This window comes from Prunus avium, chromosome 2, assembly GCF_965620075.1.
Source record: "Prunus avium chromosome 2, drPruAviu1.hap1.1, whole genome shotgun sequence".
Taxonomy (NCBI): domain Eukaryota; kingdom Viridiplantae; phylum Streptophyta; class Magnoliopsida; order Rosales; family Rosaceae; genus Prunus; species Prunus avium.
Window position 1 is genome coordinate 44037870 of NC_142285.1, and position 23573 is coordinate 44061442.

Genomic DNA, 23573 nt, shown 5'->3' on the forward strand with positions numbered 1-23573 from the left:
GACAGGAGTTCGAAACATGTTGGAAGTATTTTGTGGCCAGAAACAAGCCAAACTCCGAGCGGGGATTAATTCCACCCAAATGTGGTATTTAAAAATAAATAAAAAGTCGTAATGCCTTTTTTAGTGTCGTTTCAAGGACGTTGTGATCAAAGTCAACGCTAGAATTTGAATCATTTTAACGACATCTATTTCAAGGCCCAAACTCTCCCAAGGCCCGAGTCCCTCTCACGCACTAGTCAATTTAATTATAAATTTAAATAAGATGGGCGGGGAAAATCCGCAAAACCCGACCTTTCAGTACCACTCTATTCCCAATTTTCAAATCTCTCTCTCTCTCTCTCTCTCTCTCTCTCTCTCTCTCTAATCTCAGTTTCAGGTTTACTTCGATACTCTTTCTAAAATGATCAGAAATTTCCTTTTATATTCAGATTGAAGTTCAGGGTTTCTTTTTTATGCCGTTATTTGTTACTTTCCTAACCTGCTTTCGTTTTATTTGGTTGTCTGGTAAAGTATTCAGCGATTCATTTATTTTACTTCATTTCTCTAAGCAACCAGACAGACACAATGGTTTCATTTTCATGAAGATTAGGGTTGTAGTTTCATTTTCAATTTAGGATCTATAAGTTATTATTTAATTTCCGAATAATTTGAGTTGGGGTGATAATTGGGTAGTCAATTTATTTCGTTATTTTTTAAAATTCAAAACACAAATTGGTTATATTGGAGCATATTTATGACAATTCAAGCCTAGTTGAGTTTAGCATTTTTGTATTACCTATATGGTTTTTGAACCTAGATTTGCATCAATTTTTTACTAAACCAGCTAGAAGGTGCTTCTGAAGTTGACCGTTAATAAAAGTTTATCATTACTTAAGGAGATTAGTTTCCAAATTTTTATCTAGCAATCATGAATGAGTTTTATGAGAGCGGCATCAAGTTGGTTTAATAGTTCTGGTGCACTTTTATCTTACAGGACTGAAAAGGGTAGAGATATATTATAGCTGCAGACTTACAGGATGGGTGTGGATAACTACCATGTGATTGAGCTTGTAGGCGAAGGTTCCTTTGGGAAGGTATACAAGGGAAGGCGCAAGTACACCGGGCAGGTACTTACCTTTTGCACTTCTAATTTTTCGTTCTCTGTTTTTCTTCTTTTTTGTTTATGCGGGTTCCATGTTTTTATCACTGCTTCAGACAGTTGCAATGAAATTCATCATGAAACATGGGAAAAGTGACAAAGATATTCACAATTTAAGACAAGAAATTGAGGTATTGGACTCATTTTATCTCAAATCAAACAAATTTTACAATTAAAACTTCCTTGATTGATATTCTGATATTCACTGTTCCCAAATGTGCAGATCCTAAGAAAGTTGAAGCATGAAAATATAATCGAAATGCTTGATTCCTTTGAAAGCCCACAAGAGTTCTGTGTTGTCACAGAATTTGCACAAGTACTGATCCCTGTCTTCACTATAACTGCATTAATTTATCTAGAACTAGCTTGTCATTTTGGAAACTCTCGCAGATGCACAAGAATATCTAGACTCTTGTGGAATATGTTCAGACGCATTAACTATCAACGAATTTCTTGATATGCAGGGTGAGCTATTTGAAATTCTTGAGGATGATAAGTGCCTTCCCGAAGAACAAGTTCAAGCGATTGCAAAGCAGTTGGTACTTTCTTTATTACGAATTTTGGTTCCATCTCAATTGTTTATCATATTTGGCTGCCTAGTCTTTCCAGTTGTGGGCTATACTTTTTCCTTAATTGTTCACAACAAATATAGTAAACTTTCATTGTTACTGAATGTTACAGGTGAGAGCGTTGCATTATTTGCATTCCAACCGTATCATTCATCGTGACATGAAACCACAAAACATTCTAATTGGTGCTGGTTCTATTGTCAAGGTTGATTCTATTGATATCTCTATCTGCTTAACATAAATTTATGAACAGCTGTAGCGAGTTAATTCATTTTGTTAACCAATCTTATTGTTGTTGCCTTTTGCCCCTCATTCTACTTTATACATGTGGTGTGCTGATTACAAGAAATGGCCATAGTGGTTTAACATAAACTTCATCTATGTTTAAATCATGTACAGTTTTTCTTTTGCGCTATTATCATTAGTACTCTGCAGTAGATATTTGGAGTAACATCTCAAAGCTGAGTACCCTCGTCTGTCTCATGTTTGTTTTCATGTCCATCATATGGACTATAGCACTGTGTCTTTTGTAGCAGACAAAGGACTATTGCTCTATTTTCTATATAGTAATTTATTTCTTCATTGCTATCCTTTCACAGTTATCATTTATATTATATATTTATGTTGTCAAGTTTTCATGGTGAGATATCTAATTAGTTCCTTTTAGAACTTGCACAAGTATCCTTATGTAAGTGCATAAGTGCATTTCTGCTTTCAGATAACTTATAAATTCTGGTGTTTGTTACAGCTCTGTGATTTTGGGTTTGCACGCGCAATGTCCACAAATACTGTTGTTTTGCGATCCATTAAAGGTTAGCTTACTATTCTAAATTAACTTTTAGGAAACTTCCTGAAGATCCTGGAGGAACTATGCTACTTTGTTTGCCCATTCAGTGAAGTCTTCATTAATGTTCATAAGGTACTCCTCTGTACATGGCACCTGAACTAGTACGGGAACAACCCTACAATCACACTGCGGATTTATGGTCTCTTGGAGTAATATTGTATGTTGCATCCTTACTTCTTTCTTTCTATCAAAACAATTTCCTTGAGTTTTTATTTAACTTGTCTGCTTCTGATTTGTTAGATTTTGACTCATGTTATAATATATTCTTTCCCGTCATGTGCTTTCTATTTAATCTATTCCTTCAAGTTATGTGCTTTCTTTCCTTATTTCTTTTTTAGGATTTCATGCGGGAACTAATTGCAATTTTCCATATATCATAATCGAAATATAAATATAATTTTAGATTGCAAGTTCCACAGCATGTTTTGGTTTGCTCTGTTTTCTGCCTTATCTTTTTGTTCTTTTCTTTTTCCCTATATTTGTTGAAATAATTTTTTTTTTTGTGTACTCAACAGATATGAATTATTTGTTGGCCAGCCTCCATTTTATACAAATTCTGTATATGCACTCATCAGGCACATTGTTAAGGTACATGTAATCAAATCTTTGTATGATTTAGGTGTGTCAAAAAAGGTATAATCTAATGCTACTTGAAATGTTTCAGGATCCGGTTAAATACCCTGACAACATGAGTCCAAGTTTTAAAAGCTTTCTGAAGGGATTGCTCAATAAGGTGGTTATACAATTTGAAATGCACAGCTTTTCAGTTGAAAAGTTTCAATGCTTATTTCTGCTAACTTTCATTATTAACTGGTGTTTTTATTCTTGAGAGCAGGTACCTCAAAATCGATTGACTTGGCCAGCTCTTCTGGAGCACCCATTTGTTAAAGAGATGCCTCATGAACTGGAGGCTAGGGTAATGATATCTCAACATATCTACATTCCATATTTACATTTATAAAGTTTAAAGTAGTATAAAACCTTGTATTACGTTTTGCAGTGTTTTAATATGCCATGAGGTCAAGACGTACTAGTTCTTTGTCTTTTATTGACAGAGACAGCTGTCGAGATATCTAGTTGTAACTGTAACAATTGTTAAACCTTTTCCAGGAAATGCGTTCTGCAACTGCTGCAGAAAGAGGATGTGTTGCGGCATGGAGGGGTGAAGGAAACACAGTTCAAACATCAGTTGGTTTGGCTGTTTCTTCTCCTGGTAGTTACTTTTTTCTCTACTTCAAATGTTTTTCTTTTTCTTTTATCTGTCATTAACTATTTACCATGTCATTGGTAAAGTCATCTCTCCAGATTCTTCAGAAAACAACAGTGGAATAAGTTTTCAGAGTGATGCTCAATCAGACATTCCTGACTGCACAGCAGTCAATTCTTCCCCAAATGAGTTCCCAGGATTTGCAAATCCTAATGAAGTTAAACAGTCAGGTATATGAAGCCTCCATAACAAGGAAAATCATCTGATTCTATTTTGTTTAATATGCCAGGACAGTTTAGATCAGTTTGTATGACTATTTTTTCACTAGGACAGGGAGAGTGCATTTTAAAAAGGAAGTGGAAACCTTTTGATGGAGCTACAAAGTTGACATTCCTGCCCCTGTTGATTAATGTGTGTGTGTGTGTGTGTGTGTGTGTGTGTGTGTGTTTGCATATGTCAAGATTAAGAATTGAATGAAATAACTCTAGTATATCATGAATGAGGCCTGGCTTTGTGTTCATTAATGGAAAAGCATAAGTATTGCAATTATTACTTCATAGGGTACATGATGTTGATATAATGGGAGAACATAAGTAATGTTTTGCCTCAGGTTGCCAAATTTTGGACAGATTGGAAAATAACTCTCGTACAGTTAAAGGTGCACAAATAATTAGTCAAGATAATGAAGCAGTAGCACATGTTTTGCTACCACTTAAAAGATGTTCCCAAGGATCCCCAAATTCTTGCAGGTAAAGCTGAATTGCACTCCTCTACTAAATATAATGTAAAATTTTGTTTCTTTGTCTCCTGTCAAGTTATGCTGGTTCTTACTTTTTCTTAAGAATGATTTAACCAGATACCTAACAAATATTTATCTGAAAGACTTGAATGTTTGTCATATTTATACAGAGATCAAGATATTCTTAATTCAAACCAGTCTTTGAGGATCCTTTCAAACTTAGTTGCGGCTGGTGCCATCCATTCCAGTGGGCTACTTGATGAAATAATACATGAACTTCTTGTTTACACTGGCATCATAGTGAGCATGAAAGCTTCTGAAGTGAATGAGTTAAAGGCAAAGGTATAAGTGCGTTATTTAGAAGTTTCTTATTTCTAAGTTTTGCATCTTGAGTTATGATTGGCTGTCAGTAATTTACTGTACCTTTCGCTGACTTCAAATTGTACCCTTGTCAAGCTTATCTGTTACGATCCTTGCATCTGCACGCTGCACCTCTCAATATTCATTAATATTTCAGTATTAAAATTTCCAAAAAAAAAAATCTAGCATATTATGTTCTCCATCCTCTGCCATGTCTACTTACACTTCTGAAACTATTAATTTAGTATCTTAAGAAAAGTGTTTTTCCCTCTCTGAAACCTTGCCTTCTTACTTTTGCAGAGTTTCTCAATAATTAAAATTTTGGTAGACAATTCCGGAAGTGGTGCTGGAGCCTCATATTTCAGGCACTGGGTTATGTTTGCTGATATTTTTTTGCAAGTATGGTTCTTTTTGATATGGTACATATTGCTTTATTGAGACAATTTAAAGGCCCTGCTTCTAGTTCTCATCTTGTTGAATGTGTAGGTTGTTGGTTGCAGTGAAGATTCATCCGGGCGAGTTCTGTATGAGTCCATTGCTTGCATAACTGTTGTGTTAACCAGAGTCACTCAGGGCCTTAAAGCAGTTTCATCGACTTCAGTTCCTGAGGCGGTTTCTGATTCTAATGAAACATGGAAACAGATTTTGGATCAGGCTAAAACATCTGGTTTAGTGGATCAACTTTGTCTCTGCTTAGTTACTGCGGGGTCAAGTCTTATTTCAGGTTCTTCAAATATGCTGCGTGCAGCTTGTGAAGCATGCAGGGCTATTTGGTTGCTGGTAGATGCATCAGAAAATCTTTCTATGAAAAGAAATGCCTATTCATTTCCACTTAACACTATGCACAGTCCTTCACTCCAACTTGGCATTAGGGATCAAGATCAAAGCTCTTTAATTGGGACAGAATCAGCAAAACTTGTTGCTGCAGTGACTAGGGCATTCCTTAGATCAAAAGCAGTACAGGTTGCTATACATTATTGCCTTCATCAACGACTTGAGGCTTCACTGTATGCTAGCATTCAGGTGTTTCTCTCATCCTAACTATGTTAAGAAAATTTCAACACATGGTAGATCCACATGTAAATAGCCATGTATGTGTAGTCTTTCAGAAGTGAAAATAATGAGAAGTCAATTATCTTGAGAAATTTTACCAGCAGTTTTCAGTTAACATTTGTGTCTGCATCTAGCTTTCATAATTTGACATGAACGACTCTGCAATTGTTCTTCCATGTTTCAGCTATTGTTGAGGTGCTGCTTGCATAATGGAATTGTTCCTGGTATGCTCTGTGGCCTGCCTAGTTCCCTACCTGTAACTACTGTTGTCAGTGGTGGGGGTGATGGAACCATTATTTCAGAGATATTCTCGTTGTTGTCTTTGTGCATTTCATCTCAAAATAAAGATCCACAAGCAATTGAAACAACCAACTTGAAGTGCAAATTAACTAATCCCACTACCTTGGTTCTGCATTCATGCCTCATCCTTGCAACAATTGCACAATGTTTGAAGGCAACTGGAAGAAATTCTGCATTATTTATGTTGACAACCTCCCCAAAGAAGCAGCTTTCTCGACTTTCTGTCCTTGCTCATCATTTTTCTTCTGATGAGAGCACAAGCACTTCCTTTCAAACTCATACAGCATCAGCCATGTTGGCGCTGGCTTCCATATTGTCGCTTGAATCAGGAGCTTCTGTTGGTTCCTCTGTCTCCGAAGTAGCAGTGCCTTTGATTCCTCGAAGTGCCACACTATGTGACTACCTCAAAGTTTCACCAGGCAGTGGAATTGAATTGGGTCCTAATGGCACCAAGAGTGCTCTCTCATACTGGCATGGTCTTAGGGATGGATGTGTTGGCTTGCTGGAGTCCAGACTGAGGTGGGGAGGACCCTTAGTTGTCAAACAGCTGTGTACGAGCAATATCCCTCTTCTTTTAGTCAGTTTGTTAGCCAAAAACCAACAAAATGTGTCTCCACAAGAAGTTGACAGCACAAATGATCAAGTTGGGCTTTCCCCTATCGGAGTTGTGTGGACAATATCGTCAATATGTCACTGCCTCTCAGGTGGAGCCTTAACTTTTCGTCAGATTCTGCTCAGAAGTGATCACATCAAGCTCATCTCTGACCTGATATCTGATATGCATCTCAAGCTCGTAAAGTCCTGGGTAGGGCCTGGTGGAGGGAAGGATGGTGTGAGAGATATAATAAATGCAGTAATTGATCTCTTGGCATTTCCTTTTGTGGCCGTACAGAATGCTCCAGGATTGCAATCAGCCACTGCTTCAGTGAACAGCGGGGCCCTTCTCAACATGGGTTCACCAGGTGTGAGAGTTGGCATGGAAGACAGAGACATGGTGAAAGTAATTGAGGAAGACCTGGGAAAGTATATTAAAAACCTTTTGGAGGTTCGGTCTTCTTTCCTTTGTTTTTCCTCTTCATGTGGCCAGGGGCTGGGTTTTGTTGATTCTTTTTCCAGGACGGTGTTCGTGAGATATTACACAGCAGCATATAGCTTATTAATATATTAGATATGCAGAATGAGTTAATTTGCTGTATACCATCCTGTACTCAGGTACTTGTATGTTTCTCATTCAATTGCTTCTGAAGTTTTCAGGTAGGAGTGCCAGGCATCATTCTTCGATGTTTAGAGAATTTGGAGTTAAAAGATATAGGAAGGCCTGTGGCTTTTCTTGCTAAGATGATTGGTCACCGACCATTGGCAGTTCAACTTGTGAGTAAAGGCTTGTTGGATCCTACTAGGATGAGAAGATTGCTCGATTGTTCAAGCCCAAGGGAGGTGATGCTGGATGTTCTGATGATTGTTTCTGATTTGGCTCGCATGGACAAGGTCAGATTTGGTTTTGATTGAATACTGCATTTAACATCCTGGGTCAATACATTGACGGAGCTTCTGGTGTTTAGGGATTCTATGAATACATTAACGGAGCTTCTGTACTGGAGTTCTTCAAGGAATTTCTTACCCATGAAGATCCTAATGTGCGCTCAAAGGCTTGCAGTGCTCTAGGCAATATGTGCCGGCACAGCTCCTACTTTTATAGTGCCCTAGTAAGTTGTGAACAATAGATTGTTTTAAGGTTCTGTCAACAGACTACTTTTCTGGATAATCAAAGCTATCCCACTTATCTTCTGCAAGCACACACGTACACAAGTATATAGGAGGTTGGATTACTATTTTTATTTTAGTATCTTACGACGGAATATGATGATGATCTAGGCAAAGCATCAAATCATTGGCCTCCTTATTGATCGATGCTCTGATCCAGACAAACGGACACGAAAATTTGCTTGCTTTGCTGTAAGTTCTCTTGCCATGTAATAAAATACCTACGTTGCTTTCAGCTGTCTGTTGCACTATTGTTTATAACTTGTTTTTCACCATCCTATTAAGAAAAGCGTCAACCTTAATTGTTTACTCTGTTTCTTCCACAATCAGAAATTATGTAAATTTGTTTTTTGGGCTGAAAAACAGAAAGAAAGATGTGCGGCCTTGCAAATATGCAGTTACTTATATATATATATATATATATATATATATATATATATATATATATATATATATTATATATCTCTCCATCTCTTTGCAGATCGGAAATGCTGCCTACCATAATGACATGTTATATGATGAGCTACGAAGATCTATACCCCATCTTGCCAATTTGCTGCTTTCAACCGAAGAAGACAAGACGAAAGCAAATGCTGCAGGTGCACTAAGTAATCTTGTCCGCAACTCCAACAAACTTTGTGAAGACATTGTATCTAAGGGAGCGATGCAGGTTTGTGGTCTTGATTTGATGTCTAAAGGAGCCGTGCTTTTTGAAATTGAATCACTTTGCAATGGACATTAACTGGTGAGGTGTTTATATACGTTGCAGTCTTTACTGAAGTTGGTGGCTGACTGTTCGGTGGTAGCACTGAACCCAGGTAGGAAAGATTCAGTAAGTGAGTCACCACTAAAAATAGCTCTCTTTTCATTGGCAAAGATGTGTTCGCATCCGCCCTGCAGACAATTCCTCCGTTCATCAGAGTTGTTCTCAGTGATCGGACGGCTTCGGCAATCTCCAGAATCAACAATTGCCAATTATGCCTCCGTCATCATCACCAAAGTTGCTGATTCTTGATGCTGAATAAGCTTCATCATTACCACTAATCAGCTGTGGCCATGGCAGGCAAGAAAGTTTGCAGGTTCTGGGGTAAGATGCTCTATTAGTATAAATCCTTTGTATGTATGCCTGTATATGGATGGATCAATTCAATTGATTAATCAGCAAAGCTTTCAACTTCACATAAATATATGGTATGGATGGACCAATTCTCCAACATGACGTAGGACTTATGAAAGATTTCGAAATTCAAATTTAGGGCCTTTTCTATCACTAGACATACGAGCTAGTGGGATTGAATTTCAAAATTTTCTTTTCAGAAAACATAAAAGGGGGATAATGATTTAAGTCATTTCGTCAATTAATGAATACGAGGCCTGATGTTGGAAATTTCTCACTTTGACCCAAGTTTAATTGAAAAAATGACCTAAAGGAGGAGGGGAGAGGAGAGGAAGTGCTTTAATGACATGTTTACTAATTTGTAATTGGATTATGAGGAATTGAATTGAGAAGTTAGATTGAGGAATTAGATTTCGAATTCCTATTGAAATTGTTTATTAAACTATATAGATTGAGGGGAGTTAGATTTTGGATTCATGTTGAAGTTATTTACTAAACTACATGGAATTGGGGTTGGAGTGGTGTTAATTACTAAAATGTTTTTGTTGTTGGGTTAAAGTAGATGGCAAATAAGGAATTTTAAAATTTGTGTGAGGATATAATGGGTAAAAAAGATGAATTCCTAATGGGTTAGTTATCTAGAATTAGAATATCGCCTTTTACCCGAGAATTGAATTCCTCTAAAATTAGGAATGCAATTCTTAATTTTGTGTGGGCTCTATTTACTTTTCAATTTCTTGATGTGCAGTAAACGTAGGAATTTCTTATAAGTGGAATTCAATTTTTTATGAGAATTTCAATTCCTGATTAGTAAATACACTATAAATTTATTGGATTTGTCCTTTATTAAAAAGAAGTCCACGTGCTCGCTGGAGATAGAGCCCATGAAAGCGACTCGTGTTGTTCCGTACAGTTTGGCAGCGAATCATTAATGATACTTCGCCACGTCTCGAGTTGACTGGTCTGGTCTGTAGGGATCAGTAAAACGATAAATTCGTCGGACAACTTTCGAGCTCCTGAGGCGTGGCCGGCCACAAAGAAAATGACCTGTTACGCATTAGACAGTTTTTGTTGTGGGTTAGAGATTTTTTATTTTATTTTTTGTTCGAAATGGGTTGGAGATTACAAGGCGTTGAAATTGAACGTGGGTTTGGGTTCGGTTTGGTTGCTTAATAATAATAATAATAATAGCTTAGACTCGAAGTTCATGGCAGAATGGGGATGCAGCCCAATGCCTGTGCCTCTGTATCTGTGCGTGTATTTCTGAACCACTGAGTGAGTCAGTAACTGAGCAAAGCGTGAAATTTCATTCAAATCCACTTCAACTGTTCCAAGTGGTCCCCAGTCCTAATCTTAAGATTATCATCTATTAATTACGATTTAAAGTGATTTGACCTATTATGACAATTTATTAGAACAACTTCTCAAGCGATAATCTAAATTACTTTAATTTAATTCAATTTATTGAAAATTGTAAACCGAGTATCCTTCTCCCGTAGGTAATTTGGAATCTGGACATGCGTCTAGCTACGTAGATGCGTGACTTCCGAGGATATTCCTGCACACGTAGAATAAGATCAGAACAAGAGCTAACTGGGACTGACCTCACTTGAACCCACTTCGATGGCTAAGTCAGAAACTATCTTAGGTTGGAGATAAAATGGATATAGGATTTTCACAATGAGAATATCTATTACCTTTGTCCAGAGATTGGTGAGGGGTATTTATAGGGGGAAGAGAATGACCAAGATATCTTAATGGGAAAGAGATCTTTTATCCTCTTATTTCCTTAGATTGGATTATATTTAATGTTCTACTCTTGATCAACCTATTTCTTTGCCAAAGGTCAGGCGGTGACGTGACAGGTGAACAGGGATGGGATGTGTACTTAATGAACCCTCCCTATAGCCAGCCTGTCCGCCCGGAGATGGAGGAGTAGGGCGACACCTATTTGACGAAGGGACGTGCAGTAACCGACCTTCCCCTTCTGTCAGGCTGTCTCATTAATGCTCCTTTATCTCATGGTATGAAGGCATAATGGTCGGGTCAGTAAATAATCTTTCGATCCCTAGTCCAACTCCTGCTCCGTCATTCTGTGCTCGAGTCGGCGCATGATCAGCCTGACCTCTTAGGGTTACGTGGTGTTCTCTGGTGGGCTTGGCTCATGGTAAGAGGTCATGTGGTGTTCTCTGGTGGGCTTGGCTCATGGTAATGGTAGGACCTATCAACAAAAATAATATTCGAATTTGAGTGCAAGATGGTGTTTCTAGAGAATAATTAAAGATGATGTGTTAAATTAATAGTTAAAATGATGGTTTATTTAATGTTGCAATAATGTTTAAAACACCAAATTTTAGTAGATCAGGATTATGTCTTATAACCTAAATTTGAATACCAAAACCAAATCATCATAATCCTTTTGGGCCTCGTTTTGTTTACAGAACGGATTTGAGGGGAAATTATTTCCCATTACATTTCCCAAGGAATAGGAAATGAAAGATTTCTTTCCCTACCAAGAAAGTAACCAGGAGATATCATTTCATTTCTTTTCTCATGTTTGTTTTGAGTATGAATGGAAAAGAAAGTTTGTATAATTTTTTAATTATACCTATATCAAATCAAATAAAAAAAGAATATCTATATCAAATCAAATAAAAAAAGAATGCATTTAATGATATATTGTAATTTTAAATTGTTAATGGGGACAAAATAATTATAAAAAATGTGTATTTAATGTTGACTCATTTTTCCAAACTTTCCCATGAGGAGGGAAAATGAAACGCAAATTAGGAGGATGACTTCACTTTCCCCCTCCTTTGCCTCCTTTCCCATGAACCAAACGGGCCTTGGTGTGAGGACTTAGATGGAATTAAGGTATGCGTATTACAGACGACCAAATCCCTAGCATTACATTAGATCTGGAAAATGAGAAAGAAAGAAAGATATAATAAGTGTCAGAAAAGTGGGAACACAATTCCAAGAGCTGATAAGCAGACGTACTTATCACCCCATACCAGACAGCTACTCCGCACTAGGCCAGACAATGACAGGTTGATTGGTAGGTAATAAATGAGATTCTTTGATAATAAAAGTCTTTTAATACAAAATAGTTTATTGTTGGGAAAAGCAGAAAGTAGTGGGACCACAACCGAAACCGAAAATGAGGAAGAAAGACGGTAGTGGGAAGTAACTCTCTCTCTATAAACTTTATCATAAAAATATATGAAAATTTCTTCATGAGTTTAATTTATTTTGTTTCAATTAATGTTGTTCATACAAATCTTTTATAATACTATTTTAAATATAATAAGCTCGCCTTCTTGCACTTAAGTGCGGAATTTTCTTCTCGTGTATCAGAATAATTTAGACCATCTATAAGTAGAAAAATTCACAGGCGATTTAAATTATATTTTTTTGGGCTGAGAGAATCCCAAGCACTTGGACTATTTCCATTTCGTGTGTAGCCTGATATTCCGGAGAAAAAGTTGAAAAAGAAAAAAGCTAAAGTAATTGCATATGCTAAAAACTGAGCTGGGAATGGGGGCTAAGCAACACGTGACACAGGTTTTGTAAGTTTTCGAACCATCATTTCATTTGTGCAACACGACATCTGTCCTTTTTCCAAAATATGACATGTATATTAATTTTGGTATACAACAATTACATGTCCATTCGTTTTACATGGACTCTTTTGGCATGTCTTCAACAAGGGCAGAATCAATAATTTTACGATGGATAGACTAGTTAAAGTTATTAGTTTAAAATCTAATGATTATTATTTTTTGATTCTTACAGTTTCTATAATCTTTCTAGAAATAAAAGTAAACATTAAATCATATAAACAGAGCTAGTTCATAGCTCCATTGACTAATTTTCAATAAGCTTTAACATAAACAAAATATGGTTTAGCACTATAATGGCTTTTTACTTGTTTATGTTCCACTTATCAATAAAATACTATCGATCTTTATCAAAAATAAAAAAACAAATACATACGATTAAAATGAAAATATGTTCAACAACACAATTGAAAGTGTACCTAAACCTTTCCTTTTTGTTTTTTGTTTTCCTTTCAAATAATAAATGTGCTTTACCATTGAAGTTATATTAAAGATTGAACGTGTGTATATATATTGCTTTTCTTTTCATGTTTACTGTATAATTAAGGATTACGATGGGACTGTGAGGGCAGGCAGGATGGAATAACCACACATCCATACTCCGAAAGCCCATGCAACTTTTAAAGGTTACCTTTCATCATTTTCAATCGCAAAACTAAACAAAGCAGCCGTTGAAGGTATGCAATGCAACATGTATTTCATCATTAATTACCATCAAGGCCATAAAAAAAAATTCACAGTTATATATGTATACATATCACCTAGTTGCCTGAGCTCATCTTCATTTTGAATTGCATGAATGGAATATTATTTGAGTTGGCACCATCACTATTTTTTTTATATTATAAATAGAATGTTTTAAAACATTCTTTAGTTCTTCACACCACAATACATACAAATAATTTTTTATTTATTTTTAAAGTCTAATGGTAATTGTGTTTGAGTACGTTTTATTTCCAACAAATATGGAGGTGAAAAACAATGTATTTATGATGAGCTTGGCATAGCTGTGGTTGTGAATATTATTTCTTTTATTTATTCATGAAGACATGATTTTTTTATTTATATTCAACATGCCCGTTGTTCAGGAGTTAGATGTTAAGAGAGTTTTCATTTACTGCTTAGATTTGTTTTTGTAATATTTATGAATTTTGTAGATATGTGAGGCTAGTTAGTTAGCACAATGTGCCTACTATATGTATCCAAGTTCGAATCTCTCTCTCCGTATATTAGATAATTTAAAATACTTAAACTATGGTTTGGATATAAAAGAAAATTAATTAATTAAAACTCATATATAAGAAAATGTTATATATATATATTTTTAAAATTAAAATTTATTTTGGAAATTGAAACTCAATGAAAAAAGGACGTTGAAAATGAAGGGGCTTTTCTGAAAAAATAAAAATAAAAATAAAAATAAAAAGAAGGTGCTTTGTTTTTTTTTGGAATAGAGTGTTGAAAATGAAGGTGTTGAATTAAAGTGAACGGGGGGGCAGAAGTGGAAGAAAACGAATGATGACTGCCGACCTAATGAACCTCTTTCGGATACGAGTCTCTCTCATTGCTTTGGACAAAAAAACAAGTAAAATCCATCAATCCACGTATAATGTTACCGTTAAAGGTCATGCTTGCCAAGCCCCACACACAAGCGTTCCTAAAATAAATACGACCCATTGACCAATGAGAAGATGAGCTCAGGCAATACAAGGGTGGACCCTCTCACACTCTATCATTTCCACTTCGCTCGCCTAGGGTTTTCTTCTTTACAAGCTCTCTCTCTCTCTCAGACTAGTGTGGTTTAGTCACTAGAGTCCAATCGAGAGTAAGGAAAATCAGGTAGAGAGAGAAATAGATAATGGAGAGAGAGAGGGATTACGTGTTCTCTGTATAAACATAAATGGAAAACAATAAAATAATAGTGGAAAGACTGAGAGAGAGGGGTGCCCCAGCAAAAGCACAAAACAGCACAAGCTTTGTCTTTGTCCTGGAGAGAGAAAAAAGTATATAAAGATGTAAAAGAGAAAGAGACACATACAAAGTAAACATTTTAGAGAGAGAAAGTAAGGGTTGTTGCAGAGTTTAGCTGCAAAGCGCGCACACATAGAGAGAGAAGAAGAAGAGGAATAAAAGAGTTTCAGAAAGAAACCCTAACCCTAGAAAAATGTTTCATTTTGCTCCCCTCTGGTGACTCAGTAAGGCTCTGTTATTTTCTCAACCTTGATTTACATGTCATGTGAAGGAAGAAAGATTCCACAGATTGTCAAATCCAGCTCCAAAATCTGGTCTCTCTCTTTAATTTATGCTTCACATGTCAAGTTGTACTAAATGCTGGATCTTTATTGTAGAAGCTGAAATTTAAGGCTTATTTGGGGTTTATGTGAAGTGGGTTGCTTGAACAAGAGGTTTTCTCGTGTTGTTTTTATTTGGGTATTTGTGCCTTTTGTTGTGGGTTTTCTGCTTTTTGGAAATTTGTCTGGGGATGAGAGGCATTGCTTGGGCAGACAAGAAGGTTAGATGATTGTGGGTTCTCTGCCTAACTTGGTGTTTTAAGGAGGTGCTTGTTGAATGGTTTGAAATAAAAATTCTTTGCACCAGAAGCGAGGTGAAGAAGAAATAGTTTCTGGGCGTTCAAATTTTCACTGTCTTTGTGGATCCGGAAAGTAGTTCGGGTAAAACCCAAATAAATTGCAGTTGATTTAATCTTTCGATCTTTGCACTGGAGCGCTTAGGATTACCTGGGGCAATGTCTTCGTTAAGTAGGGAACTGGTATTCTTGATATTGCAGTTCTTAGACGAGGAGAAGTTCAAGGAAACAGTTCATAAGTAAGTTTGTTTTGCCGACACTGTTTTGTTCTGTCTCATTTTCTGTTTGCTTTGCTGAGGAAACTGCGGGGAAGAGAAGATTGTAAACATTTATGTCTGTCTTTGGTTCTTTTTGAGTTGTCTGTTTGAAATTGCCAATACCAAGCTTGCAAAACAAAACCGCCTTTCTAAACCAGCCTTTGATTTTGCTGACTGGTGGCACGATATTGTTTACCTTTGTCTTTTTCTTCCCTGCATTCCTCAGCAGAAAATTGGAGCAAGATAAATTGGGCTTAAATGTATTTTTATTGCTGTGGCTTTGTGTGTGATGTGCTTCTTCTGGATCGTTAGGCTTGAGCAAGAGTCTGGATTTTTCTTCAATATGAAACATTTTGAGGATCAAGTTCAGGCTGGAGAATGGGATGAAGTTGAGCGCTATTTGTGTGGCTTCACTAAAGTTGAAGACAACCGATATTCAATGAAGATTTTTTTTGAAATTAGGAAGCAGAAGTATTTGGAAGCTCTTGACAGGTGAGGTTCAAAACTAATGCTTTCGACATTCATGAACATGCGGAAGTTGATGCAGAAAGCTGATTTTGTCGTCCATTGACTACCAAATTTCCATACGAAATTGATGCTACAAAGGCACTTAAAATGGTTATGGTTGTCTAGGTTGTTTTATCAAAATAAAGAAAGGAAGCTGAGCCGTGCATTGTAGAATTTGATCTCAATATGCCTTTATGCAGCAGTTTGATAGTTTAATTTGATTTTGTGTTTCCTTCTATCAGGCAGGATAGGGCGAAGGCTGTTGAGATTCTTGTGAAGGACCTTAAGGTTTTTGCATCATTTAATGAGGAACTTTTCAAGGAGATCACCCAGTTGCTAACTCTTGATAACTTTAGGTACTGCTTGTTTTCCTCTGTTGCTTCTTTATTAATATGGAGGTATGCTTGTAATTGGCCCTCATATATTCTTTCTATTTGTATCAAATCATCAGGCAAAATGAGCAGCTTTCCAAGTATGGAGACACAAAATCGGCTCGGAATATTATGCTTATAGAACTTAAAAAGCTTATTGAGGCGAACCCATTATTTCGCGATAAGCTTGCGTTTCCAGCCTTCAAAAGTTCACGTCTACGGACGTTAATAAATCAGAGGTAATTCTCGCAACTTATCTTTACTTCTTTTGTTCCAGTTTGTGGTCAACCGGCGATAACCTTTTTTTACACAGGGTTCTGGTTAGCTACTGGATGCCTGGTAATCCTGTTGCGAGTTTGCCTCCTTTGGATTTTAGGATACGTTTGCAATAGCTTATTAATCAATAGTCGATTCATTTATTTGATACATGACATTTTGCCACCGTTGGATTTCCCATAATTCCTTCTTGTATGCTTATTAATAAGAGAACTGATCCTGATGTTTTTACTTCTTTCTGGTATTGAATTTTCTTATGACTAGAGTCGCTCTTTTGAAGCTTATTTCCCTATTTGAATTTTCAGTCTCAATTGGCAGCACCAGCTTTGCAAGAATCCCCGTCCAAACCCTGATATTAAAACACTATTTATGGATCATTCTTGCACTCCAACTGCTAATGGATCTCGTCCTCCTCCGACAAACAGTCCCCTTGTAGGACCAATTCCGAAGGCTGGCGCATTTCCTCCTATTGGTGCCCATGGCGTAAGTTGCACCTCCTATTCATCTGCATAACAGAGATATGCAACAATTTCTAACAATACTTGGATTGATTCTTTATCATTCTGCAGCCATTCCAACCTGTTGTCTCCCCATCTCCTGGTGCTATTGCTGGTTGGATGTCTAGCACTAATCCTTCATTGCCTCACCCTGCTGTGGCAGCAGCTCCTCCTGGTCTCGTGCAGCCTTCTAGTGCAGGTGAGCATGCTCATATTTGATTCTAAATGCTTTAGCTCTCTGTTGGTTCCCTAGAGCTTTTTAATATCTTAAATAAGGTGTTTCTCCATTATGTTTGCTTTATACAGCTGCTTTCTTGAAGCACCCAAGGACTCCTACAGGTGTTACAGGGATGGATTATCAATCAGCTGATTCGGAGCACTTGATGAAGCGTATTCGCACTGGCCAAGCTGATGAGGTGTGAAGAGCAACAATTTATTTGACAAGCTCATTTACCATGTTTGTCACTTGTAATAAGTGCTAAGATCTCCCTCCACCGTTCAAGTAAAAACAATGACAAAAATACGTATCCTCACCATGGTCTTGCAGGTGTCATTTTCTGGTGTGATGCATAATTCCAATGTCTACTCGCAAGATGACCTTCCTAAGTCTGTTGTTCGTACCCTTAGTCAAGGATCTAACGTAATGAGCATGGACTTTCATCCGCAACAACAAACTATTCTTCTAGGTTTGTACTTGAAGATAATTTGGTCATTAAATATTTTTTTGGTTTATTTTTCTGAAGTTTACGGTTATTTGGTTTGTAGTTGGGACAAATGTTGGTGACATCAGTCTTTGGGAAGTAGGGTCCCGGGATAGGCTGGTACATAAGCCTTTCAAGGTTTGGGATATGCAAACTGCCTCAACGCCATTGCAGGTATTGTATGTTATGACTTCATAGGAGTTATTCTTAGTTTCCTGTTGTCTATCTATATAGTCAGTAATGGGCTGCATGATGCCGTTAGCCCTATCATAAACTCATAACCCCTGTTCAAGGAAGGTCATAATGTCAAGTATTATGTTATTTTCACCAAGACCAGGGTAGTTTACACCTTCATACCAAACTTTGGTACAATTTGGTATCATGATTTAGAAGAGTAACTGATTGTACTTTAAAACCAATCCTGATTCAGACAGCTTTGGTGAATGATGCTGCAATATCAGTGAATCGGTGTGTTTGGGGGCCAGATGGACTTATGCTTGGTATGAAGACTCCTTACTGAATGAGACAAATGATTAGTATATTTTTGCTTTTACATTTTTATGACCTGCCTGCCTTTTACATTGCCCAGGTGTTGCATTTTCGAAGCACATTGTTCAGATATATACTTACAATCCAACTGGAGAACTGAGACAACATTTTGAGGTAAGCTTGTGCTTCGTATAACTTTCTCCCTGTGAAATTACTAGGTACTGGTTATTGACTATCTGTCTCATCTTTTAGATTGATGCTCATGTTGGTGGGGTTAATGACATTGCATTCGCTCATCCCAACAAGCAATTGTGTATTGTTACGTGTGGAGATGATAAAGTGATTAAGGTATTAGCTGTAATAATTGATGTGGGTTTATACTTGGAAGAGATTCGGGCACCCTGATTGTAAATTTCTCTGCAACAGGTGTGGGATGCTGTAGGTGGACGCCGACAATATACATTTGAAGGCCATGAAGCTCCTGTGTATTCAGTTTGCCCTCATTACAAAGAAAATATTCAGGTATGTATTCTCTAGAAGCTTATCAGCGGCTTTCCTCTAATTTATCTTTTTAATATGCTGACTTGTAATTGGAGTCTGACATTCACCCACACAACAAATGAAGCTGGGAAAAATCAAATAAGCACCCATCCTTCTGACCAATGCCTCTTTTCCTTTTATCAGTTCATTTTTTCAACTGCTATTGATGGGAAGATTAAAGCTTGGCTATACGATTGCTTGGGATCAAGGGTGGACTATGATGCTCCTGGACTTTGGTGCACCATGATGTCATATAGTGCAGATGGAACCAGGTAAATCTCGTTCAGATAATGGGGAAGTACTCACTTATACCTTTTGTCTAATGCTGGTTATAACCTGACATTGAATTATTTGACTAATGTATCACTGTAAGGAAGACTTTTCATTACTTATGAAGCAGCTTTTATCTTATGAAGTATAACATTAAACTTTTTATCCTGTTCCTTTCTGGAATTTTTCCCTTAAAACTTTTTATAGCTTGTAAGCCATTAATTTTCTTTCTCAAATACATACGTATGCATAGTGAGAGAATGTATGTTGTATATGCAGACTCTTCTCATGCGGAACAAGTAAAGAAGGTGAATCCCATCTGGTGGAGTGGAATGAGAGTGAAGGGGCTATCAAACGGACATATTCTGGATTTAGGAAGCGCTCTTTAGACGTTGTCCAGTTTGACACAACAAGGAATCGATTCTTAGCTGCTGGTGATGAATTTCAAATTAAGTTCTGGGATATGGATAATACCAATGTGTTGACAGCAGTTGATGCAGATGGCGGGTTGCCTGTCAGTAGTGCTCTCCTTTACATTATTTCTATACCATTGAAGAGTGCAGAAGTCAGACTAGTTTGCCCCTTTTATTTTTGCAGGCTAGTCCTAGACTGAGGTTCAACAAAGAAGGGTCACTGTTGGCTGTAACAACGAATGACAGTGGTATTAAGATCTTAGCAAATAATGATGGTTTGCGCTTGCTTAGAATGTTGGAGGGAAGGGCTATGGAGAAAAATCGAGGCACTTCTGAGCCCATCAACTCTAAGGTAGTTTTTGTTCTGTGGTCCTTAAGTCAATATTTGGTAAATGTTTGATGGCTTCATTCTTGTAAACAATACGAAGCTTGCCATATTTGATAACTTATGCTGGCATAATTTCGTCATTGTTTATATTTTTATTTGCCATTGAGGTTCTCATGTCAAGTTTTGTTGCTTAATTTTCTCCTAGCAGCCTCTGATTGTTAATGCACTAGGCCCCATTGTGAATGTTCCTAATGCTGTTCCTCCAGCCCTGGAACGTCCTGATAGAATCCAACCAGCTGTGTCTATCAGTAATCTAGTAAGTTTAAGAAGCATGAAATTGTTAATGCTCTCCGTGTTCTTTGGTTTATATTGGTTTTTTTTTTTACTGCAGGGTACTATGGAGAACAGCAGGCTCGTTGATGTTAAACCTCGGATTTCCGAGGATATAGACAAGATTAAGAGCTGGAAAATTTCTGATATTGCGGATCCCTCTCAAATGAAAGCTCTGCGGTTGCCTGACTCTACAACTGCTGGAAAGGTGTAGAGGACTATTCCTAATTAACACCTATAATCATAAAATATGAGACAGAAGCCCCAAACTTTATGGTTTAGTTTTTTCTTTTATACCAAAGTAAAGCAGATTTTCTTTAAAGATATATTTTATTCAGTTAGAGAACATATGTATGTCGATTTTGCCACTAAAACTGGTGCAAATTAATCAACAAATATGTATGTACTATAGTGGACTAGATCGTTTACTCCTACATTACAGACTCCACAATATCATAATTGAAGAAATTATTTGCTAATTGTAGATTGTGAGACTAATGTACACAAACAATGGCCTGGCTCTGTTAGCCCTCGCCTCCAATGCTGTTCACAAGCTTTGGAAATGGCAGCGTAATGAAAGGAATCCATCAGGGAAGGTCTGGGTTCTGTCTTTCCTCAAGTGAATCTCTCCCTGTTTATATTTTGTGTTTCTTATAGATTTCTACCTTGTGGTTTTGTTTTGTTTTCAGGCTACTGCATATGTTACACCACAGTTGTGGCAGCCTCCCAATGGAACTCTTATGACTAATGATGTGAATGACAATAAACCAGCTGAGGAATCTACTGCGTGTATTGCTTTATCCAAAAATGATTCTTATGTCATGTCTGCATCTGGTGGGAAAGTCTCTCTGTTCAACATGATGACGTTTAAGGTATGTTATTGCTACCTTCTTTTAGAACCATCTAGAAAGTTCTATAACACATTTTTGTACATCATCTTTTGTCATATATACTCAAGCAATCTCTTTTAATGATCTTCTTGACCGAATCCACCTCGTACTTTGCAGGTCATGACAACATTTGTTTCTCCCCCTCCCGCAGCCACTTTTTTGGCATTTCATCCTCAAGACAATAATATAATTGCTATTGGCATGGAGGATTCTACCATTTTAATATATAATGTTAGGGTTGATGAGGTAAAGTGTGTCTCTTAGTTTTATCTGTATTTGTTGCTAGTCTTTTGAGGTTTTGCCTGTGTTGTCTGGTTATCTGACAAACTAAACCTTGGATGAGATTGGCAGGTTAAAACCAAACTGAAGGGTCATCAGAATCGGATTACAGGCCTTGCATTTTCTCAAAGTCTTAATGTACTGGTTTCTTCAGGTGCTGATACCCAGGTTAGTTATTTTATAACAAGTATAGCAATTCTTTCCTATCCTCGAGAGGAATGTTAAGCTGGTGCTCATTGTATTTATTTTCTTGTACAACTAGTTGGGTTTTTTGGGTGTGGATTCTCCTTTTTGCTTTATTTTGTCGGGGAAGGCGGATGTAATGCCTTAATTTAAAGGGGATAATAATAAGAATGGAGGTGTTTCACACACTTAAAGCTAAAGCATTGCTTTCCTATGACTGAGTACAAAAATGTTTGGATCATTATGAAGAGCCACTGCTTTAATTGAAGGAAACTAGGCAATGCTATTCCTCTTTTCTAATTGCAAGACATTTATTTTACGTTGTGACTTGGATTGCAGTTATGCGTGTGGAGCATTGATGGATGGGAGAAAAAGAAAACAAGGTTTATACAAGCACCAGCTGGGCGCCAATCCCCGTTGGTTGGAGAAACAAAAGTTCAGTTTCATAATGATCACACACACCTGTTGGTTGCTCATGAAAGCCAAATTGCTGTGTACGATTGCAAGCTTGATTGTTTGCGCTCGGTAAGTTCTTAACCTGGCAGTCCTTGTCTCAGAAAAATGTTGAACTAACATAAAAGTTATCTGTCTAGAAATGTTTGATCCATAAGACTTGTATAAAATTAAATTTAAGTTTCTTATTTAGACATTTGCATCTATTGTAAAACTGAATTAATAATCTTTATTCTAATTTGACAATTTTCTTTTTTCTTCCAATCTTTTTTTCACATCTATGATGGTAGTGGTCTCCAAAAGATGCACTTGCTGCTCCCATCTCAAGTGCAATATATTCATGCGATGGTCTATTGGTTTATGCTACTTTTTGTGATGGTGCTGTTGGAGTTTTTGATGCTGATACCTTAAGACTCAGATGTCGAGTAGCACCTACTGCGTATATACCATCATTTTCTCTCAGGTGGGTAGAAAAGTATTTTGCTGTTTATTGAATGGGAACATTTTTTTTTTCTTTCTTATCTGCTGCTTTTTTCTTTTGGGCTTATCTATAAAGACTTGTAGCCTCGTTTGACATTTGCAAACTGATGTAAAATGTTGTGCAGCGGCAACCCCACCTATCCTTTGGTTATAGCAGCCCATCCGTCTGAGCCTAACCAGATTGCAGTCGGCATGACTGACGGCTCAGTGCATGTAGTTGAACCGTCTGATGTAGAGCTGAAGTGGGGCGGGGCACCGTCTCAAGATAATGGCCCTTCCAATTCGTCAAATCCTTCGCCTAGTGGTCAAGCATCAGAACTTCCTTCCAGGTGATGGTGGCACTGCCATGGATGAATGTCTCTTTAAGAAGAGTAGACAGACAGAAAAACAGAGAGACACGACAGTTCAGTTTCACGAATTTTAGCTAGTACCTACCTACGACCACCTTTTCCATTTGTATTTTTGTGTGTGTTTCTCTGAGCCATTGCTTTGGATTATGGCTGTTTATTCTCCATGTACATCCTTTTGTCTTTGTTTTGCGAAATGAAGTTGTAGGGAGTATGAATCTGTATATTATTGTTGTCGTCACAACGTGTTGGAAGACACCATGAAAGGCCAATTTGCCTTCCGGCAGTATCTTAGGTGGTTTTATTTATTTATTTCTCTTTCTTTAATACGTAAATTATATACATATTTAAGTTGATGGGGTTTTTGTAATGTGATTTATGACTTCGTAGCTCCTCCGTCCTCCTTACTGGTGGTCCATCTATAATAATAATATTTATATATTACAGGAAGGGTTTAACCCACCCAATAATTAAAAGAAACAATGAGGAGCTTGTAGCTCAAGCGGTTAAGAGAAGTAACAATGAGGAGCTTGTAGCTCAAGCGGTTAAGAGCAGTTAGTTATTCATGCATTCGAGAACTAAGAGCAGTTAGTTTGAGATTTTGTGTTCGAATCTCTTTCTTTCTAGTTATTCATGCATTCGAGAACTAAGAGCAGTTAGT

General features: G+C 37.1%; 2 protein-coding genes across 5 annotated transcripts; both read left to right on the forward strand.

Moving 5' to 3' along the window:
* The first annotated feature begins 273 nt into the window (after nucleotides 1–273).
* On the forward strand, nucleotides 274–9162 carry LOC110749645 (serine/threonine-protein kinase TIO-like). Of its 4 annotated transcripts, none has more exons than XM_021949794.2 (23): nucleotides 274–376; nucleotides 974–1106; nucleotides 1195–1269; nucleotides 1362–1454; nucleotides 1603–1677; nucleotides 1820–1912; nucleotides 2456–2519; nucleotides 2627–2711; nucleotides 3070–3142; nucleotides 3219–3287; nucleotides 3390–3470; nucleotides 3665–3767; nucleotides 3848–3991; nucleotides 4372–4510; nucleotides 4671–4842; nucleotides 5161–5259; nucleotides 5347–5883; nucleotides 6098–7258; nucleotides 7468–7701; nucleotides 7776–7919; nucleotides 8089–8169; nucleotides 8459–8647; nucleotides 8747–9162. In XM_021949794.2, exons 2-23 carry the CDS (start codon nucleotides 1017–1019, stop codon nucleotides 8990–8992), a joined length of 4047 nt encoding a protein of 1348 aa, XP_021805486.1. In that variant the 5' UTR covers nucleotides 274–376; nucleotides 974–1016; the 3' UTR covers nucleotides 8993–9162. The 4 variants fall into 4 exon arrangements, with proteins under 4 accessions (XP_021805486.1, XP_021805488.1, XP_088105418.1 ...); XM_021949796.2 differs by having other exon boundaries at nucleotides 3860–3991; XM_088249292.1 differs by having other exon boundaries at nucleotides 293–376; nucleotides 950–1106.
* A 5494-nt stretch (nucleotides 9163–14656) lies between these two features.
* LOC110749572 (protein TOPLESS-RELATED PROTEIN 2) lies at nucleotides 14657–23268 on the forward strand. Its single transcript, XM_021949690.2, has 25 exons — nucleotides 14657–15540; nucleotides 15871–16050; nucleotides 16308–16421; nucleotides 16517–16675; nucleotides 17018–17195; nucleotides 17282–17408; nucleotides 17516–17625; nucleotides 17757–17895; nucleotides 17975–18084; nucleotides 18341–18410; nucleotides 18500–18573; nucleotides 18652–18747; nucleotides 18826–18921; nucleotides 19084–19211; nucleotides 19489–19723; nucleotides 19807–19974; nucleotides 20159–20266; nucleotides 20342–20488; nucleotides 20766–20876; nucleotides 20970–21152; nucleotides 21288–21416; nucleotides 21522–21617; nucleotides 21972–22157; nucleotides 22376–22548; nucleotides 22691–23268. The coding sequence occupies exons 1-25, from the start codon at nucleotides 15461–15463 to the stop codon at nucleotides 22896–22898; spliced, it is 3405 nt and encodes a 1134-aa protein (XP_021805382.1). The 5' UTR covers nucleotides 14657–15460; the 3' UTR covers nucleotides 22899–23268.
* Nucleotides 23269–23573: the final 305 nt, after the last annotated feature.